General features: G+C 48.7%; 1 protein-coding gene across 3 annotated transcripts; it reads left to right on the forward strand.

Moving 5' to 3' along the window:
- The first annotated feature begins 562 nt into the window (after positions 1-562).
- Positions 563-19326, forward strand: Fbxo46 (F-box protein 46). Of its 3 annotated transcripts, none has more exons than XM_021219211.1 (2): positions 563-640; positions 16423-19326. In XM_021219211.1, exon 2 carries the CDS (start codon positions 16503-16505, stop codon positions 18312-18314), a length of 1812 nt encoding a protein of 603 aa, XP_021074870.1. In that variant the 5' UTR covers positions 563-640; positions 16423-16502; the 3' UTR covers positions 18315-19326. The 3 variants fall into 3 exon arrangements, with proteins under 3 accessions (XP_021074870.1, XP_029388095.1, XP_029388096.1); XM_029532235.1 differs by having other exon boundaries at positions 606-677; XM_029532236.1 differs by lacking the exon at positions 563-640 and adding an exon at positions 11418-11472.
- The last annotated feature ends 1774 nt before the right edge of the window (positions 19327-21100 follow it).

The raw sequence follows: 21100 nt of genomic DNA on the forward strand, positions 1-21100 counted from the left end.
CGAGACAGGGTTTCTCTGTGTAGCCCTGGCTGTCATGGAACTCAATTTGTAGACCAGGCTGGCCTCGAACTCAGAAATCCGCCTGCCTCTGCCTCCCGAGTGCTGGGATTAAAGGCGTGCCAGGCAATGTCTTGTTTTATTTGCCAATTAAGAGGTGGTGGTAGGCAAGTGTGAGGTGTGAGATAGAGGTGAGAAATGGGAAAGAAAGTTTGGGAAAACTCATATATTATCAATTATTTGTCAACTAACATGGATAAATCAATAAAGTTGTTCTTCCTAAACTCTCCATCCCTTGCTAACATCCCTTTGAAGTAGCCTTGATTCCCTTTTCAAGGGCCTGGGGCCAAAATGGAGGCGGCTGGACTCTATTTCCCAGAAACCCTCGCGGGAGAATTTTTTGCGCCTGCGCATTTTAGTGTGCCCTTAGCCTCCTGGTAATTCGAGTTTCTATTTCTCAGCCCGCCTAGTTTGTTTCCTACTCCACCTCCAAGTTACCGTGTTGCATCTTGGGAGTTGTAGTCCACGGCCTCCCGTACTCTAATTCCCAGTGGGCTTCGGGGCCAGAACCCGGAAGGGGAGGCTGGAGAGGAGCGAGTGGGGGAAACCCGCGTAGTCGGGAGAGCTGCAGCGCGGGGAGATGGTGAGAGCCCCAAGCTGGGTCCTGCGGGTGCTTGAGAGTATGTGCGGGGGGGTTCAGGACTTGGGTTCGAGAGGAAGAAAACTGAGGCTAAAGAAAGGGCTGGGTGTGGGGAGATCACTGTGGGTGGGGATTGAGAGGAACCCGAGCCCGAGGAAGTAGAAGAATGGGGGCTAGGGAGGGGTCTTGGAGGTGGAGAGAGCCGCGCTTTGGACTAGGCTATCAAGGGGATTGGGAGCTGGGGGAGTGAGGCTCGGAGTTGGACTCCTGGCTGAATAGATCAGAGACCCTGCGTGGGTAATTTCGAGAGAGGTTAGTTAGCCTGGTTATATGGAAAGGCATAGGAGTCGGGGATAAATGAGTGAAGGGAGAGGCTAACCGCGGATGCATTGGGTTGGGTTGCGGGATTGCGAGGTGGGGCGGCAAGGCAAGTTGAAGAGATGGCAGGTAGAAGTCATCGATGGTCCAGGATAGCTTCTAGGACCAGGAGGCGTTGTAGGGTGCGTGAGTTAGGAGCGTGGCTGTCAATATCGTGCCTTAATCTAACCCAAAACTACCAATAAACTGGACAGCCACAAAACTCTGGGTTGATATGACCAGATGGGGTCCGTTGAGACAACCTTTAGCACCCTTGTAGCCCCGGTCGTATCTAGCTAGATATAGTGGTTTGTGTGGGCAGTCCAGCTTTCAGGTTCCTGACCCTCTTTTGCGACCCGTGCAGGTCTCTCTGTAACCCTCTTGTGTCCTTATCTGTATGGTGAGAACAAGCAGGCCATTCTGAAGATAGCTAAAGGGAAGTTCCATAAAAATTGATATTTTTGGTAGGAAAGTTAAGTCCCAGTGTCAAAGCTGTTGGTGGAAAGCTCCGTCCCAGGAATGTTGACTGGGTTAGAGTTAAAAGATTTCCTGTTCTTCATTCAGTTCAGCCCCCAGACATTTTCTCAAAACCTGACAATAGTTTACACCACAGTTTATGCAGGGGACCCCCCCCCAAGCCCTACCCCTTTATTGCTAGCATCTGTTTCTAAGAAATGCCCAGGTTTGGCTTCAGCTGTGTTTGTGTATTAACTCACTGGATTCAGGCGGTGCCTTAAGTGTAGATCTTCATTTCACAGAAAGCAAGTAGAGGCACGGAGAGTTTAAGCAATCTCCTCCATACCAGCCAGCATTAAATGGTCAATCTACAATTGCAGTCTGGGTCAGAGTCTGCTTTGGTGAGACACCGGCCAGAACAACTGTCAGATAGGATTTCATTCTTTTCTGTGACCCGGGGCAACTCTTGGAACTCTGTCCAGCTATTAAATGAGCTCCATAACCTTGGTAGGCTAGAGAGTTTGGGGAGATAATGTTTGGGAAGTGCACAGTACACGTGTGCTGTCTTGGGACTTGCTGTGTAGCTCAGGCTGGCCTCTTAACTCTTGATCTTGCCGCCTCAGGGTCCAGAGTGCTGAGATTTATCACTGCTGGTGCCCAGCTATTATTTGTTGTTGTTTTGAGACAGGGACTCATGTATTTCAGCCTGACTTAAAAACTCTGTGTAGCTGAGGGTGGCCTTGAACTTCTGATCCTCCTGTCTTCCATATCCTGATTTCTGGGATTATAGGTGTGCACTACCATGCCTGGTTTATGCAGTACTGGGGATCAAACTCAGGGCGTTGTGCATGCTAGGCAAGAGATCTACCAGCTAAACTACATCACTGGGTCATGTTTTTGTTTCTGAAGTGAATGGGAAACACCAGATAAAGAAGGTAGGAGGGGAACCAGTGAGGGAACACTGGACGTGCTGATTTTCCTGATTTTTCCTCCCCCCTTTTCCTGATTTTTTTCTAGTTCTGCCTTTCCTGTCCCCCTATTTTCCTGGGTTCCTAACCCTAAGCAAAACTCCTAGAGAGGTGCTCAGAAACTTAATCTGTCTCCAGCCAAATATTAATAATTCACTTGTCTCAGTCTGGCCCAATGCCCAAGTCTTCTAGTGAGTTAGAAATACTGCTGCTGTCAAGTGAGTTGGGGTTTTGTTTGGTTATTTTGATTTTGGGTTTTCTTGATGTTGTTGTGGTATGTGTGTATAAGTGTACCCTCTAACATTTTGGTCTGGTCAGGCAAGGAACTTCTTCTCTGGGAAGTTTAGCAACTTTGTAATTCACTTTGAAACAATTTGATCTCAGTATATAATTGGCATGGGGTTCTTTCCTGTGGGTTCTTCTCGAGGCAGTGTCAGCAGAGGTCAGACTTTGGCTTAGGATTCCGGGTGAGACTTGGTATTACGAGATACTTAGGGTTGCTGTATAATCAGAAGCTTACTTGTCTAAGTCTAAGTTACTATGCTACTGTAGCCGGCCTGCCTGCTGTGATGCACTTAGCCCCTCTTCCTCCAACAGTAAAGGATGAAGCCTGTGTACTATCTCAGCAGGAGCTGCTGGGCTCGAACTTTCAGCCTCCTAGTTGGAAGTTAAAGGAAGAAAAAGGGACACTTAGAAACATGATTGTAGCATTTATTACTAAGTTGTAAAAAGTTTCCTATGAAAGCTAACTAAGGGGAAAGGCAGAAAGACCCTAAGCAGGGAAAGGAAAAAAATTCTCTAAGTTCGGAAAGAAAGGGAAAAATTTCGAGACAGGGTTTCTCTGTCTGTCCTGGAACTCACTCTGTAGACCAGTCTGGGCTCGAACTCAGAAATCCACCTGCCTCTGCCTCCCGAGTGCTGGGATTAAAGGCATGCACCACCACACCCAGCCTCTCTCTCCTTCTCATCTCTTTGTCCTCAGTACTTATATATCTTTCAGAATACATGATCACATGTTACAAAGTTCATCACAAGTTCACACAAAAAAATCAAATCATAAATTGAAATAGAAGTTTACAACAGTGAATGTTTACATGCATATCCATTAGGAGTAATTATCTAGCTAAACATCCAGCAGCTGTCTCAGCTCCACAGGTTCACTAAAGGTTTAAAACCATAACTAAGTTATTAGTGAAGTTTTGTATAGATAAACCCAGTCAATATTTTATCTTCTGTCTTAGCACCTGTAGTAAATTGTTAGTTTTCTATTTATGACCTTTGGTTAATTGTTTTACAACCTCTTGGAATGTGCTCTGAGTAGGAGAAAGTCTGGTTACCATCTAAGAGCAATTAACTGGTGACACTTGGGAGACTGGCAGAGTTCTCATTGCAGTTTCAATTGTCAGAAAAGGACCTAATAGCAGTCCCACTACAAAAGAGCTTAGTAATCATGGATTTAACTTTATGAATTCTTATCAAAAAAAGAAGCATCCTTTAGACTGAATCTTTTGTGCTGAATTTTTTCTTACATNATGATGTCAAGCCAGCTGAAATTGTAGGCTGTAGCAAGTAGTTTTACAAAACATATTTCACAATTAAGTTTTACTTTTTAAATGTGTCCCACTTGTTTTGCTAGTAATAAGCAGTGGTTTTCACATNGTCTTCCTGNNACAGATGTTGTAATGCATATAGTAAAGGCCACTATTATAAAGCCTACAACTTAAGTGCTTCTGCCTGTGTTCAGGCTTCTGTGTAAAGACCACTGCACAAGCTTTGCACTCTTCTATGCTCTGCTTTGCAGACTGTTTGTTATAACACAGAAAACACTTAATATGTCCATGTTAAAAGGATTGGTCCATGGGTAATTTCTGTCACTTTAAAAATAAAGTACATTTTGAGGGCTGGTGAGATGGCTCAGCAGGTAAGAGCACCCGTCTGCTCTTACAGAGGTCCTGAGTTCAAATCCCAGCAACCACATGGCGGCTCACAACCATCTGTAACAAGGTCTGGCACCATCTTCTGGAGTGTCTGAAGATAGCTACTTCCATATAATAAATAAATAAATCTTTAAAAAAAATAAAGTACATTTTGAAAGAATTAGTTTAAAAGTAATAAGGTTAAAATAGTCCCACTTTTAAGTGGTCCATTTTAAAATTTGTAAATCAATAAAGTTTTTTGTTGTTAAAAATAAAACAAAAAAAGGATTCTTAAAAGATTATCATTAAGACTTAAGTCGTGCTGGTCGTGGTGGTGCACGCCTTTAATCCCAGCACTCGGGAGGCAGAGGCAGGCGGATTTCTGAGTTCGAGGCCAGCCTGGTCTACAGAGTGAGTTCCAGGACAGTCAGGGCTATACAGAGAAACCCTGTCTCAAAAAACCTTAAAAAAAAAAAAAAAAAAACTTAAGTCGTCTATTTGTCTATACAGCATCACTACAAGACAGTGCATCTTCATGGATCTGCAGAAATCTGCTCCAAAGGGGTGGGCTTCTGCTTAGTGATTGTTATATATGTTTAATAATAACAGGAAAAGCATATTAATAGCAGGAATCTTTCCTAAAATGGATCCCTGACAGCCTTGCTTAATAAGGGCGAACCTTATATAATAATCTGAAGCAGGCCATCTCAGGATGATCACCTGCTAGTTATTAGCTTATCCCATCATGGATCCTGACATATAATTATGTGTATCGTGTGGGTTATTTGAACATGTGCCTCCCTGGAGAGGGCAGTTAGAGCATGAGCTGGAGGCTGAGGACCGCCTGGTGTACGTGTGCTGGGCCTCGAACCTGCAACCTCAGGAAGGAGAGTAGCATCCTTAACTGCTCAGCTGTTTCAGCAGCCCAGTGCGGGTCTTTTAGGCCACTTGCTTGGGGTCTTCTTCTTCTTCTTTGTGTCTTTTTCAGAACAGGGTTTCTCTACGTAGCCCTGTCTGACCTGGAACTCTTATGTGGACGAGGCTGGCCTTGAACTCACAGAGATCCACCTGGCTCTGCCTTCCAAGTGTGGGGATTGAAGGCATGCTCTACCATTTTTAAGATGGGGCCATACTTAGCCCATGATGCCCTCCTAAGGAATTGATAATAAGGCCATGTATTTTAAATGCTCTTGGTAAGGATGACGGCCTTCTGAGGTTTTCATTCTTTCAAGAAAATAACACTAAAGCTGTTTGCGGTGGCACAAGCCTTTCATCACAGCACAATGGAGGTGGAAATAGGATCTGGAGTTCAAGGTTAGCCTGGGCTTCATGTTTTCTAGAAAGAGAGAGAGAATAGGGGCGGGGAGGGAAGGGGGAAGAAAGGTTGCCATCTGAAGAATGGGGTTTCACTTAAAAAAAAAAAATCTATTTATTGTGTAGCGTGTAGTATGGGTGCCTGTGGAGGTCAGCGGGAGGTCAGCAGGAGGTCAGCAGGAGCCAGTTTTCTCCTTCCACCCTGTGGGCTCAGGTTGATTAGGCTGGACAGCAAGTGCCACAAGTCTCCTTACTGGCTGGGATTCACTTCCTAAGTGACCAGAGCCTCTGCTAAGTGCCAGGGCCCGGACTGCAGGCAGACTGGCCTCTGCCCTCTGGGGCTCCCTGGTTCCCAGATGCCAGAGTCCTGTTCTCTCACAGGCAGCTTTGCATTCGGTTTTCAGGCCCCTTCGTGCCCACGTTGCCTTGCCTGCGCCGCATCGTTGTAGCACACAAGGATGTGGCCCCTGTCCTCCCACCCCACCCTCTGAGAACTTTTTAACATTGTCTCTTCACTCTTTCTCAAATTACCTAAGCACCTATTGGTTTAAGGTAAAGCAGAACATCTCTCACTTGTCCCTGTGTGTCACAGCTGGACGAGCTGACACTTTTTTCCCCGTGCCCTCCATTTGTTTGTCTTAGGGAGAAAAAAAAAAGGAATCATATTTCCAAATTAGTTTTGCACACACACCCTTTTGTGTCTGTTTTGTGTGTTGCACGTTCTAACTGTGTAGCTTCAGTGCTCTGAAACGCAATGTGTTAAGTATGCCAGGCTGGCCCAGGGCTCACAGAGGCCTGTCTACCTCCACCCACTCAGTGTTGAAATTAAAAGGGCAGGGGCCACCAAGTGTTTGCTTCACTGTGTAGTGTAGGCTGGCCCCAAACTTCTGGTCACTTTGTCCCAACTATATGGAGCTGGAATTATAAGTCTGTGCCACCACAGGGGACTGTTGTTTTTCTTTCCTCTTCTAAGAGGAGGAGTCTTACATATAGCGCAGGCTGGTGTTGAACTCACAGTGTAGCCAACAATGACCTTGACTCTCCTGCCTCCACTTCCCAAGTTCTGGGATCACAGACTCAAGTCCTGTGCTCTTTTAGCTTTTATTTAAACAAAAAACAAAAAACTTAAAGTATATTTCAGTCTGCTTGGCTGAGGCTTGATCATAGAGCGCGCACGCGCTTGTGTGTGTGTGCGCGCGCGCACACATATTTCTGTATGCAACCTTCCCCACTTTTTTACATGGTGGTATGATGAAGCCCAGGTCCTCAGGCTTGCCTGGTTAGCACTTTTTATGCAGATTGACGTTACCTATGTTTTGAGTGTTGTATCTACGTCTATACTATGTGCACACAGTGCCTATGACGGCCAAAAGAGGGCATCCAATCCCCTGGAACAGAGTTGTGAGCCACCATATGGGTGCTGGGAATTGAACAGGGATTCTCTGCAAGAGCTGCCAGTGCTCTTAACCCCTAAGCCAGCTCTCCAGCCCTGACCCCTTTTTCAGTTTTTACAACAGAGTTTCACTCTACAGAGTCTCTAGCCCTGACTGGCCGGGACCCTCTTGCCTCTGCCTCCTGAATGCTGAGATAGCAGGCATGAGAGCTCATGTCTGCCTCTAAAGTCGTCGTCGTCCATTTATGATAGCATGTTACTAGCTGTGGTGGCAAAGGTGTCTTATGCCTCAAAGCACACAGCTTTTCTGAAGAGTTTGCTTCTGGCACCTGCCTTCCTACAGAAAAGGGGATGGCCTCCCTGGATCCTCACTGACTCCTTGGTTTGAAATCATAAACTCAGCTTCCATACAGTCCAGCCTCTCACCCGTGTATTTGTTTATTTCTGCCTGGAAACTGCCAACGTGTTTATTTTCCCTTTATCCAATCAGTATGTCAGCCCCTTGAGGACAAGGAATTCTGTCTCCCGTTCCCCTTGTGTCCCCAATGCCTGGAACTGCACTTGTCACAGTGTAGGTTTTTCTTTTGTTTTGTCTTTGTCAGGGTCTCACTGAGTAGCCCTGGCTAGCCTGAATTTACTATGTAGACCAGGCTGGCCCTGAACGCAGAGATCTGCCCACCTCAGTCTGGCCCAAAGTACCAGGATTAAAGGATAAACCACCACAGCTAGCTACAGAATAGGTTTGTGGTTTATTGTTTGTTCGGTTTGTTTGTTTCCAAGATAGGGTTACTCTGTATAATATACCCCTGGCTCATTTTTTAGACCAGGCTGGCCTTGAACTCACAGAGATCTTTCTGCCTCTGCATCCCAAATGCTGGGATTATAAAGTTGAGCACCACCATGCCTGGACTTGTTTTGTTGTTGTTGTTGTTGTTGTTGTTGTTGTTTTCAAATATATGTATTTTTATGTGTATGAATATTTTGCCTGAATGCATGTCTGTGCACTATATGTGTGCAGTGCCCTCAGAGGCCAGAAGAGGGCATTAGATCCTCTGGAACTGAGTTATGGACAGTTGTGAGCCACCATGTGGGTGCTGGGAACTGAGCCTGACTCCTCTTCAAGAGCAGCCAGTGCTTCTTACTCGCTGAGCCATCTCTCCAGCCTCTCCATTATTTGTTTCTATATTGGGGAGAGAATTCCGGGCCCTCTGCTTGCCGGGTAAGCACTCATACACTGAGCAGCACCCACAGCTCCTCATTGGCGGATTCTAGGCACAGGCTGTACTTCTGAGCCACACCCCCAGACTCCTCTTAGGAGGCAGGGCTCCCTGAAAGTTGCCCAGGCTGGCTTTGAACCTGTGATCCTCCACCCTCAGCCTCCCACAGAGCTGGAATTACAGATGTGGCCATCAGGCTTGCTTTGAAGTTGTTTCTGACCAATAATCCTCGGGGCAGAACCATCTAAACATTTGGACATCTAGAGATCCTGAAAGCAGACAGAAACCAGGCAAGGTTTCTTCCCTGTGTCCCAGTTTTCCCACCTTAGGCTGTCAAAAAAGCTGCTTAACCCTCCATACCTTAGTTCTTAACATTGTAGAACAAGATTGAGGATGGTATCGTAGTTGAACTTTAGAGAGCGAGATAATCTGATGGCCAGGTTAAATTAAATAGCCATGGGTGGCTTAGGGGAGCTGTGGATGATCAAGGGCTTGTGGACCCCTGAGGCATCAGTGAGCCACTCAAGGATCCAGGGTAGCTACAAGGAGAGATCCCTACCCTCCTGAAACAAATGCATAGGCGGGAGGGGAGAGAGCCTCTCACCTACCCAGCTCCCTGCCACTGAGCAGTGACAGTGGACAGACGTCACCAGCAGAGTAGAGGTGACGAAGAGGCCCGGATAGCCCAGGAAGGCAGGAGGGGCCGGCCAGGAGGGAGTGGTGGGATTGTCCTGGGCAGCTGGCTGCAGTGGCCAGCTATGCAGATGTCTCCAATAGTAGGTGTGCAAAAGTTGGCCAGTAGTCGGGCCACCTGCTCATTCGCTCACTCAGACCACACGTATTACACACCTCCCACATGCTAGGGGCAGCCATGGGCATGGTCACCTGGGCTGTTTAAAGAAATGCACATTTGGGTTCAACCACCCTGAAGTAGGGACCTAGAGCCTGTTCTTGTTCCCAGGGGCTGACACGTAGGTACCGTGTTTCAAGAAGGCAAACTGGAGACAAAGAACAGACATGCATGCCAGCCAAGCTAGCCATGGTAGTGCACATCTGTCATTTGCTGTCCTGGGGAGACCAAGGCAGGAGGTTCCCCAGTTTAAGACAAGCTTGTACTACACAGTGAGATACAGGGAAATGTTTGCCCTTAAGCTTCACATCAGTAAGGAGAGGCAGGTGGCACACTTAATAAGCAAAGTGGTTATACAGTGGGCAAAGAACGAATGAGGGTGGAGAGTTTGCGTCCTGTCGGGTAGAAGCTGTGGGCTTGGATCAAAGGCCTCCTAGAGGCAGTTTCTGAGCCAAGCCAGAAGGAGGTAAAGGGTGAGTCCTGGAGGTAGGTGGGAGACAGTAGCTTCAGCAGCCAGCAGTGACTGTGTTGGCTCGGATGACTGAGTGTAATCCATGCCGACCAAGCATGGGAACCTGGGCAGAATTACCTCAGTTCAGTGTGAGCAGAGGCCTAGCCTGACCCTGCCTAGCCTGGCTTGCCTGAGCTTCCTTCCTAGTCTTTTTTTTGTTTGTTTGTTTGTTTTATTTTTCGAGACAGGGTTTCTCTGTGTAGCCCTGGCTGTCCTGGAACTCANGAACTCAGAAATCCGCCTGCCTCTGCCTCCCAAGTGCTGGGATTAAAGGCGTGCGCCACCATGCCCAGCTCCTTCCTAGTCTTTGACATAACTCGGACCGGCTGGAGGGGTGGCTCAAACATTAAGAGCATTTGTTGTTCTTGCAAAGGGCCTGACTTTGGTTCCCATCTCCCATGTCAGGTGACTCACAACCATCTGTGACTGTAGCTCCAAGGGAATCTGACCCCCTTCCTGGCCTCCGACACACCCTTACCTGTCCACATACCCACAGACACACAGACTTTAAAACAGAGTATCTTTGATCCATTTAAAAAAAACAAACAAACCAATAAACAAGAACACTAGAGGAAGATGGCTTAGTCCAGTGGTTCCTAATGCTGTGACCCTTTAATACAGTTCCTCATGTTGTGGTGACCCCCAACCATAAAATTATTTCCTTACTATTTCATAACTATAATTTTGTTACCGTTATGAATCGTAATGTAAATATTCGACGGGCAGGATATCTGTTATAAGACCCCAAGGGGTCGTGACCCACAGGTTGGGAACTGCTGGCTTAGTTGGCAAAGTGCCTGCTTTGCAAACATGCTGACCTGAGCTCAGCTCCCCAGCACCCACCTCAGAAGCCAGAACCTAGAGGGCAGTGGGTGGAGACACTTGAATTCCTGCTGCTCATTGGCCACCTAGTCAAGCCACTACCAGAGGTAGGGGACAAACCATGTGCAGTCTGTCATGGTGGTACACTCGACTTTAATCCCACCACTGGGGAGGCAGAGGCTGGCAGATGTATGAATTCAAGGCCAGCTCTAGGTCAGCCAGGGCTACATAGTTGAGACTCTGTCTCAAAAGAAAAAACAACAGACGTGTCGAGTGATTGAGGAAGACACTTGGTGTTGACCTCTGGCCACTCCACACTCGTGCCTTCACAGCCACTTATATGCACTCCCATGCAAGCTCATTCATATGCCATACGTAGACAGAAAATATAGACATGAAAATGAGACACGTCCGTTGAGGAGCATGCGTGGGCTCCCAGTGCTCTGAGGCAGGATCAAGAGTTTGAGGCAAGGCTGGAGTACACACTGAGACTCTAGAGAGAGATGTAGGGATTAATTATTTTTTTAAGATTTATTATATGTATATGAGTACACTATCACTGTCTTCAGACACACCAGAAGAAGGCATCAGGTCCCATTACAGATGGTTGTGAGCCACCATGTGGTTGCTGGGAATTGAGCTCAGGTCCTCTGGAAGAGCAGTCAGTGCTCTTAACCTCTGAGCCATCTCTTCAGCCCTAGGTGAGCTGATCTGAAGTGCTTTGCTGTTAACTGCTATTGTGACTATAACATGTTACCCTGCCTGTGAGTGGATGTCTTTCCCCTTCCTGTGAGCTATTGGAGGAGCCCACGGTACGTGTATCTCAGGGTGTGGGAATGTGCATTCTCTAATTACTGGGGGCACTTGGTGAGGGTGTGGTCCTATCATCTTCGCTCTCAGGCAGTCTGGGATCGCTGAGTTAATGGTTCTCATTAAAACTGTGAATGACAGGTCTGGAGAAATGGCTTCACGGTGAAGAGCATCTGCTGCTCTTTCAGAGGACCGGAGCTGGTTTTCCAGTGCCACATCAGGTGGGTCACAGGTGCCTGTAACTCCAGCCCCCTCCCTCATCTGGAATATGGACACCTAGACTCACATGTGTTTACCCACACTCAGACACACAAGAGGCACGGACATACACGATAAAGGTAATAAAAACAAATCTTTAAAACTGTAAGCTTGTGGAATTCTTGGCTCCTGTGGAAAAGCCATGCACATCCTTACCTGACAAACCATCTCTCCAGCCACCAGCACTCACTGAAAGCCGCTGCTGAGTTCCGCTTGAATCCTGTTGCTCCCCTATAGAGAGTGTATGACAGAAAAGACTGGACAGGTCCTTCAAGGCCAAGGCCATGACTGTGGGGACCAGTACAGGGTTAGAAATTGGTTTTGGCTGTTCACATGAGATCTGATGTAGTTTAGTCTGGCCTTTAACTCCTGACCCTCCTACCTCTTGTTTCCTAACTCCCACCTTCTTTAATATTCAATATATTTTGCCCACACTTATATCTGTGTACCCCATGCATGCAGTGCCCATAGTGGTCAAAAGAGGGTGTCAGTCCTCTGGAAGTGGATTTACAGTCGGTTGTGATCTACCTGTCATATAGGTGCTGAAACTGAACCTGGGGCCTCTGCAGGAGCAGCCAGAGCTTTTAACGCTGAGCCATCCCTTTAGCTCCTCGTTTGCCTATTTATGTGTTTTTGGGGGGGAGGGTTCGTTATAGTTTTGTTTATTCCATTTTTATATGATTTTAATTTTTATATTACAACAGTCTCACACTATGTAACCCAGATTGGCTTAAAACTCTTCCCGCTTCAGCCTCCCAGACTTCTGGAATTACAGGCGTGAGATGCCATTCCTGCTTGCCTATTTGTTTTAAAGGCAAGGTGACTAAGGCTCTGGGTGTCCCACCGAGAAACTTCTCTATCCCCACCACAACCGGTAAACAAAGCCAGGGTCTCCGACCTCTCTCACTTCTTTCTGCCCCAGTCCTCAATTTCCTGGCGCAGTGTCCCTTTAAATCTTTAACGTCAATCAGGGCTCTGGTTTCAAGGGAACATCGAGTAATATACCTCCTCTTGAGTGCCTGTGTCCGGACCGGGTCTGCGGTGTTGGGCTTTTGGAATTTGTCCCTACTCCCTTACATCTGTTTCCATCCCGCCTACTCGTCCAGTCTTGCTCGCCCTGGCCCCTTTGCCAGGGCCTTCCTTATTTGGGCACGGCTCTGAACCCCGGCCGCTCATTGGCTCAGGCCGTCACGCGTGCGTCTGTCAACAAAGGGGCGGGTCGGAGTGCGCAGCGTGCGAGGCCGCGCGAGGGGGGCGGGCCCACAAGGCTAGAGTGCGCATGCTTGTGGGTTGTCCTTCTCCCTACCGCCTGGAGGAGGCGCTGCGGGTGAGGGCGCCTGGGGGCGTGTCCGGGTTTTTTTTGTTTTTTTGTTTTTTTTTTTTTTGGCGGGGGTCACCAGGGGCTCCAAAGGAGGAGGGTCCAAGATCTGGGGGATTCGTTTGCTTCTGAGCGATATTTGAGCTCTTGGGGGAGGTTGTGGATGTGGAGAGGATACTTTAGGGTTCCCTGGGGCTTAAGAAACGTCTTGGGTTCAGGTTATTTTGTAATGTAGAAGGCTTGGTTGCGTTTTATGAGTGTCCTTTGTGGCTGGGGGTGTATGGTGGGCACAAGATGAGAATATTTCTGGGCCAGAATCCTTGGTCTTGAATACTTCTACCTTTGTCACCAAGGGCAGGAGGACACTTTCCTTTCTGTGGCTCATCTGCAAACAGCTGCAGGATTCGGGACACGTCTGCTATCATACCTCTCCTGGTACCACTGGGGGCTATTGATATTTATTTGGTTTGGGATTCGTTTTAAATAGGGTTTTATTATGTCTGGGTTCTTTCAAAGTTCCTGAACTTCTGGGGAATGAAGGGCTAGAGTCAGGCCTGGTATCTGGAATGAGCTGAGGCCCGCTGAGTCACTCGTGAGATGCGGGTATTGCTGTGTGTCTTCAGACATATGGAAAGTTATTGATGGTTGGACTTTTCTATGCTGGACAACATACTGGTTTATTATTTTTTAAAGTTTTAATGTATATGGTTGTTTTGCCTGCATGTGTATCTATGCATCACATATGTACCTGGTGCTATTGGAGACCAGATCCTCTGGAACTGGAGTTACAGAGAGCCTCTCTGTGGGTGCTGGGAACCAAACTTGGGCCCTCTGTAAGAACAGCAAGTGCTTTTACCTGCTGAGCCATCTCTTCAGCCCTCTATTCTTATTTTATTTATGAGACAAGGTCTCTCGGTAGCACTAGTTGGCCTAGGACTAGATATATAGAACAGGCTGGCCTTAAGCTCACAGAGCTCCACTAGCTTCTACCTCCTAAGTGCTGGAATTGAAGGTGTGCACCACTTTGGGTTTGTTTGTTTGTTTGTTTGTTTAGACAGGGTCTGGAACTCCTTAGCCTCCTGTCTCGTGTCATAGCCTCCCAAGTGCTGGAACTACAGGCATGTTCCACCAGGCTTTGTAGAGGAGGAGATTGAGGGTTTTTTGTTTGTTTGTTTGTTTTTTGGTTTTTTTGTTTTGTTTTGTTTTTTGGTTTTTTGAGACAGGGTTTCTCTGTGTATCCCTGGCTGTCCTGGAACTTACTTTGTAGACCAGGCTGGCCTTGAACTCAGAAGGAGATTGAGTTTTTAAAGGAGAATTTGAACGAGTCTGGACATTTGGTGGGACATTAAGATACTGGAAATAAGGGTAGGAGGCTTGGGTGAGAACTCTGAGGATTGGGGTTCTGTCACTGGTGATGGTGTTTGGAGGCTGAGTCTCGAATGACACCTGTAGGACCATGGAGGGCTAGATTATCAGAATTGTCTGGATTTAGAGTGGGCCATCTATCCTACAGCATCAGCTAACTTTTTCGATGACGGACTAGGTAATGAATCATAATTTGTTTCCATAAAACTTAATTTACAAAGACAGGCAGTGGACTGGACCTAATTCTTAGCATGTAGTTTTCCTTTAGCTCTGTTCCATTGGCATGATCAGGGCTTAAAAGTATGAAGGGTTATTCTCTTCAGTTTTGTTTGTTTGTTTGTTTGTTTGGTGGTTTATTTTTAGACAAGGTCTGACAATGTAGCCCAGGTTGATCCGGAACGCCACACCTTTTTGCCTCAGCCCCTCCAGTTCTGAGTTTACAGGCATGCATAACCATGCCCTGTTGGAGGGTTATTTTCATGCTGAGATGTCTGGAAGGGATGGACCAAAGGTGGGGACTTAGGGACCTGCTGCTCACTGGTAAGTAGAAAGTGGGACAGAAGATGTTGCCATCAGACTCATTGACAACACTGCTTCCAGGTTGGTTGATGCATGCAGAGTCGTGGCAAAACAAAACAGAATCATTATTAAGGATGCCCTCAATAGATGCTGTGGCTCGGGCCTGCGGTCCCACATACCTGGGAGGCCACAGCAAGTTGATTGCTAGGAGCCTGACAAAAACCTGTCTTACCTAGTGAGTTTCAAGGCAGCTGGGGGCTAAAGAGTGAGATCCTGTCTCCAAAAACAGTCTCAAAAAAAGCTGAGTATAGTGTTTTACATTTGTAATCCCAGAATGAGGAATCCCAGAGGATTGGATTGCTGTGAGTTCAAGACTAGCCTGAGCTACCATGAGGCCCTGTCTTCAAAAGGAGAGAAAGACCAGTCACCATCATATTTAAGTACCCCATGGCTAGGCTGGAGAAATGGCTCTGCGGTTAATAGCACTAACTTCTCTTCTAGAGGTCCTGAGTTCTAATCCCAGCAACCACATGATGGCTCACAAACACCTGTAATGAGGTCTGATGCCCTCCGGTGTGTCTGAATACAGCTACCGTGTGTGTGTGTGTGTGTGTGTGTGTGTGTGTGTGTATCTTTTAAAAAAAAAAAGAAGAAGAACCCTATGGCCCAAAACAAGTAAAGAGTGAAGTCCTTTTTTTCTTTCTATTTTTATTTATTTATTTTATGTCTATGAGTGCTCGGCTGCATGTACACCTGCATGCCAGAAGAGAGCATCAAATCCCTTTCTAGCTGGTCGTGAGCCACCATGTGGGTGCTGGGAATTGAACTCAGGACCTCTGAAAGAGTAGACAGTGCTCTTAACCACTGAGCTATCTCTCCAGCCCAAGAGTGAATTTCTTAAGGGCCTGTCTAGTTCTGGCTTCATATTTTCCTCCCTCACCTAATCACGTCATCCCTGTGTGTGCTCCAGCAGCCAAGACTATGGAGAAGGCTGGGCCTGCCTGCTGCAGGGCACCTGTATGGAGGAGGAGCTTGCTCAGCCTGGTACTTTCCCTTAAGCCCAGACGTGCTAGTGCACTCCTTTAATCCTGGTACTTGGGAGACAGAAGCAGGTGGGTCTCTGAGTTGAAGGACAGCCAGGTCTATGTAATGAGTTTTAGGACAGCCAGGGCTACACACAGAGAGACCCTGTTTCAAAAAAAAAAAACAAAAAAAGTTAAGGGAGACCAGGAAATTTGGGGGCATCCCTCTGCTTGCCTGATGTGGGGCTGGAAGCGTTTTGTTCTCTTGGCCATGCTAGGGACACAATCCAGCCTACTGGGTAGGCGACCCCTGAGCCACAGCCCAAGCCCCTCACTGGGTAAAGTTATGCGAGTGCTGTTGCTGTACCACAGAACCGCACTCCCAGCCCTTCCTAGGGGATTCCAGGCAGTGGCTCTTACCAGTGAGCTACGCCCCTAGCCAAAGTGTGTGGTGTGTATGTGTGTTTGTGTGTGTGTGCCTATGTGTGTGTTAGGAATGGGTCTCATGCAGCCCAGGGTGGCCTTCTGATCTTATTCTTCCTCCCACCTCCAGGGGTTAGGCTTGCACCCATCCACTGTCTGGGGCACACAGTTCCTTAATTTGGCCTGTCCCCTGGGCAGATGTTAAGTGTGGGCGGTGTTGGGAAGAAAGGCCATGAGCTCACTGTCGCAGCCTTGTGTGTCCGCAGGTAGCCTGGAGAGCTCCCCACTACCATCCTGGCCCTGAGACTGAGTGACTACCTGCTGCTGCTTGTCATCGCTGCCCAGCATGGACAGGGGCAGCCTCCTGCCCTTCCAACTCTGGTGCCCCCGGCCCTTCAGCAAGTATTCCCAAAACCAGCCGCGCCCACCTTCTGCAGCCCTCAAGCCGCCAGTCTGCCCTGACGCAAGTGGCGGGACTGAGCCTGACCACAGGCCTGCGCACTTGGAGAGCACACCGCCTGCCGTGGCTGCAGAAGCCCCTGCCTCCCAGCATGCTCCACTCCTCTCTACAGCAGCTTCCGGTGATGAGGGTCGGGTCCTGCTGGACACGTGGTATGTTATCAAGCCCGGAAATACAAAGGAGAAGGTGGCCTTCTTTGTGGCCCACCAGTGTGGTGGAGGTAGCCGGGCCAGCTCTATGAAGGTCAAAGGGCACTGGGGCAGTGACAGCTCCAAAGCTAAGAGGAGGCGGCGCTGCCTTGAGCCCACCAAGGCTCCTCCAGACCAAGGGGGCCGAGAAGGAACCCCTGCCACTGAGGTGACCCCCACTTCATCTGGGGATGATGTAGACCTGGTCTCTGTAGCAGAGATGGTAGCCCTGGTTGAACAGAGAGCTGCCCTGGCCCTGCAGAGTTATCCACGCCCCAGTACCCCAGCTCCTGTGGTCTTTGTGTCCGCTGAGCAGGGGGGACCAGCCAAGGGGCTAGGGTCGGAAAGGCGGTCCGGTGGTGGTGACTGCAGCCGAGTGGCTGAGGCAGTGGCCCACTTTGAGGCCCAGCGGGACAGCCCCCCTACCAAGGGTCTCCGCAAGGAGGAACGGCCGGGCCCTGGGCCTGGTGAGGTGCGGATAGCTTTCCGAATCTCCAATGTCCGAGAGCCCCATTCACCAGATGGCGGCTTACCCAATGGGGGTGGAGGCCGTCCTGGTTGTGCCTACCCTGGTAGTCCTGGACCTGGGACTCGAGCCAAAGACAAAATCACCTGCGACTTGTACCAGCTTATCAGCCCCTCCAGGGATGCCCTTCCCAGCAATGTGGAGTTCCTTTTGGCCAGGGCTGATGAAGCCAGTGAGGGTGAGACACCGGCCCCCGCCAGGCCTGAGGACACCCCACCAGCACCGCCTCCACCCCCTGCCCGGGACTGTGGTGCGTCAGGATTCCATGTAGATGTGGTGGTGACAGGTGTAGTGGATGCGTGCATCTTCTTTGGCAAAGATGGGACCAAGAATGTGAAGGAAGAGACTGTGTGCCTGACAGTGAGCCCTGAGGAACCACCCCCACCCGGCCAGCTCTTCTTCCTGCAGTCCCGCGGTCCAGAAGGGCCTCCTGAGCCACCCCCAGCTGATACTCCAAGCACAGTGCCAGGCCCCGATGATTCTGAGGGCACAACGGACACCTCCCTGTGCCGCCTGTACCGACATGTGTCGCACGACTTCCTGGAGATTCGCTTCAAAATCCAGCGTCTTCTGGAGCCACGGCAATACATGCTGCTGCTGCCTGAGCACGTGCTCGTCAAGATATTCAGCTTCCTGCCCACACGGGCCCTGGCAGCCCTCAAGTGCACCTGCCACCACTTCAAGGGGATCATCGAGGCTTTCGGTGTACGTGCCACGGACTCTCGCTGGAGCCGGGACCCGCTCTACCGAGATGATCCTTGTAAGCAGTGCCGCAAGAGATACGAGAAGGGTGATGTGTCACTCTGCCGCTGGCACCCCAAACCCTACCACCATGACCTGCCTTACGGACGTTCCTACTGGATGTGCTGCCGCAGAGCCGATCGCGAGACACCAGGCTGTCGCCTGGGCTTGCATGACAACAACTGGGTACTGCCATGCAACGGAGTGGGTGGAGGCCGTGCTGGCCGGGAAGAGGGGAGGTGAAGCCTGTGGATGAGGGGACACCTGCGATACCTAGCCCCTTCCCACTTTGCCGGGAGCTGGGGACCAGGACTGAGTCACCAGCCAACATCTACCAGCGTCGATCTCCCACCAGAACTGGGACCAGGTTTGGGGTCAACAGGGTAAACACCTTGCTTGACCTCTGTGGGTTTTTTATTCTTTAGAGCCAGGGCTGTGGACCCTCGGAGAGGGTTGTGGTTTTTTTTCTTTTTTCTTTTTTTTTTTTTTTAAATCAGCATCTCAATTCCACCTCCATGCATCCCCGACGGCATCCTCGAGTCTCTCCACCCCAGGGACCCACCAGAAGGGGGCAGAAGGCAGCTAATTTTGGTACCACCTGAGGCTTTCCTCAAGCTGGCCCTCTCCGTTCTGTGCCTCCCCCAGTTGTCTTTGGAGCTGTGTTTACCAAGGCGCTGCATGCTCTGAGGGTGGCTCAGCCACGTCCTTAGCTCGCAACTCAAGTCGACACTTTTTTGAGGCAGCCCAGCATTTCTAGATGTTTCCTTATTAAATTAAAAAAAAAAAAAATGTTTTCTTCTGAACCTCAAACTACCAGTCTCCCTTTCCCGACTAGGGAAAGGAGGGTTGAGTCCCCTCAAGCATAAGAGAACCCCTTAAGCTCTTGTCACTGACTCTTTCCTCAGTAAAGCTGTGAAGCCCCTCGCCTCACTCCTGGATAACAAGCAAGCCAGAGGGAGAAGGCCAGTGGGTCTGAATTTCTCCATGATTCTTCTTCCCCTTTGGGGTTCTCTCTTGAGGCACTGGGGTCTCTGCACCCACCCACCCCCAGCCACAAGTTCCTTTAGAATCTCTTGGTTAACCTGGGACCTTAATTTTGAGGCGGTTTGGTCCAAAATATTTTTGTGTGGGGTTTTTCCTCATTTGGGGGTTTCATTTTATTTTCTCCTTCATTGTGGTTCTGGAAGCTTCTAGTGTGTGGCATCTGACCAGTTTTGAATTGGTCCTTTCTATAAAACCAATATTTATAATGCTGTGCCCAGCCTGATGTGTGTGATGTTAAGAGGGGTGGTAACAGACAGGCTCTTAGGTCTGCTTGACAGGGTGGACTGGAAGGGGAGATGGCGTCCAGCCCTAGCTCAGTCCCTAAGCCTCACAGACTTGGGTGTTTTTAAATGTCTCAGAACGGGGTCAAGAACCCATCCCTGGGGGCCCTCATCGCTGTGGTCTGTGACTGCAGGGAGTCCTGCTGTCCCTATGGTACAGAAAGGGAAGTCCCTTGGTGGCAGAGGTGCTCCACACACTGTGAATACCTCTCATCAGTCAGAACTCCAGTGTTCGCTGTCATGCTCAGTTTATGTGGAGGGTGAAGTTTGGATTTCAGACCTTCATGCTTGCATGCAGCCTCTCATTTTTATATACATGAGACATGGTGGGGGTAGGTTAAAACAAACTTCTTGCCAGACAGTGGTGGCCCACGACTTTCATCCCAGCATTTGGAATGCGGAGGCAGGCAGGTCTCTGAGTTCATACCCTTTTGTGCATGTATGTGTGATGTATGAGTAGCACAAGTGCACATGTGGGACTGCACATGTGCGTAGGTCTCTTCCCACAGTAGGCTTCAGGAATCAAACTAAAATCATGAGGCTTAGGCAACAGGCATTCCTAACTACTTGAACTTCTTCACAGACCCAAAAAATTCATTTCCTATCACCATATACAAATAACTGGATGGTGGATTTGTGTGTGTGTGTGTGTGTGTGTGTGTGTGTGTGTGTCATTGAGAATAGAACCCATGGCCACACATGCTAGGCAACCGCTCTACCACTGAGCCAGGCCCCCAGACCCTCACTAGGGAATTCTCGGCACTGAGCTACATTTTCAGCCCACTTTTAGATAGGGCCTCACTAAATTGCCAAGCAGGTTTAGAATTCATTCTATCCTAGGCAGGCCTTGAACTTAATGAGCAAAGATGATCAGACCTGTGTCATCATTCCTGGCTCTTCTGTGAGTTATGGCTCAGGTTCCCAGGAACTGCTGAAGTTGACTAGGAAACTAGTGGACACCTCATTATTAGCACTTCATATTACTTGGATGGATGGTTTTGCACATACTAAGCAAGTCCTAGGTGACTGAGCTGGTTCATCCTGGTTCCCACCACCTGTGGTTTTCCTGGAGTATGTTTTCTTTTTTTTGTTTGTTTGTTTTTTCGAGACAGGGTTTCTCTGTATAGCCCTAGCTGTCCCGGAACTCACTCTGTAGACCAGGCTGGCCTCGAACTCAGAAATCCGCCTGCCTCTGCCTCCGAGTGCTGGGATTAAAGGTGTGCGCCACCACGCCCGGCTGGAGTGTGTTTTCTAAGCAACTGTGCATTCACCAAACTGGCCTTAAGAATAAGGTGGTCTAACCGAGACAGGATTCAGCTGTCCCCGAAATCTACTTCTGTCTCCCAGGTACTGAGATTGAAGATTCATGACATACTATGATGATGATGATGATGATGATGATGATGCCCGGTTGGTTCTACAGTAGGTTTGGGGTGGATCTTGGAAGTCTGTTTTATTTCATTTCATTTATTTATTTATTTATTTGGTTGGTTGGGAGGGATATTTTTGGTTTTTATTTTTATTTTTTTTTTTGCTTTGGCTTTTTGAGACAGGGTTTCTGTGTGTCCCTGGCTGTCCTGAAACTCACTCTGTAGACCAGGCTGGCCTTGAATTCAGAGATCCACCTGCCTCTACTGCCTGAGTGCTGGGATTAAAAGCATGCTCCACCACCGCCCAGCTAGGGAGCCTGGTTTGTTTTTGCTT

The sequence above is a fragment of the Mus pahari genome, chromosome 19, assembly GCF_900095145.1.
Source record: "Mus pahari chromosome 19, PAHARI_EIJ_v1.1, whole genome shotgun sequence".
NCBI classification, from domain to species: domain Eukaryota; kingdom Metazoa; phylum Chordata; class Mammalia; order Rodentia; family Muridae; genus Mus; species Mus pahari.

What these genes read in the sequence shown, in the direction of transcription:
- Fbxo46 (XM_021219211.1), top strand. Translation starts at nt 16,503, where the DNA reads ATGGACAGGGGCAGCCTCCTGCCCTTCCAACTCTGGTGCCCCCGGCCC.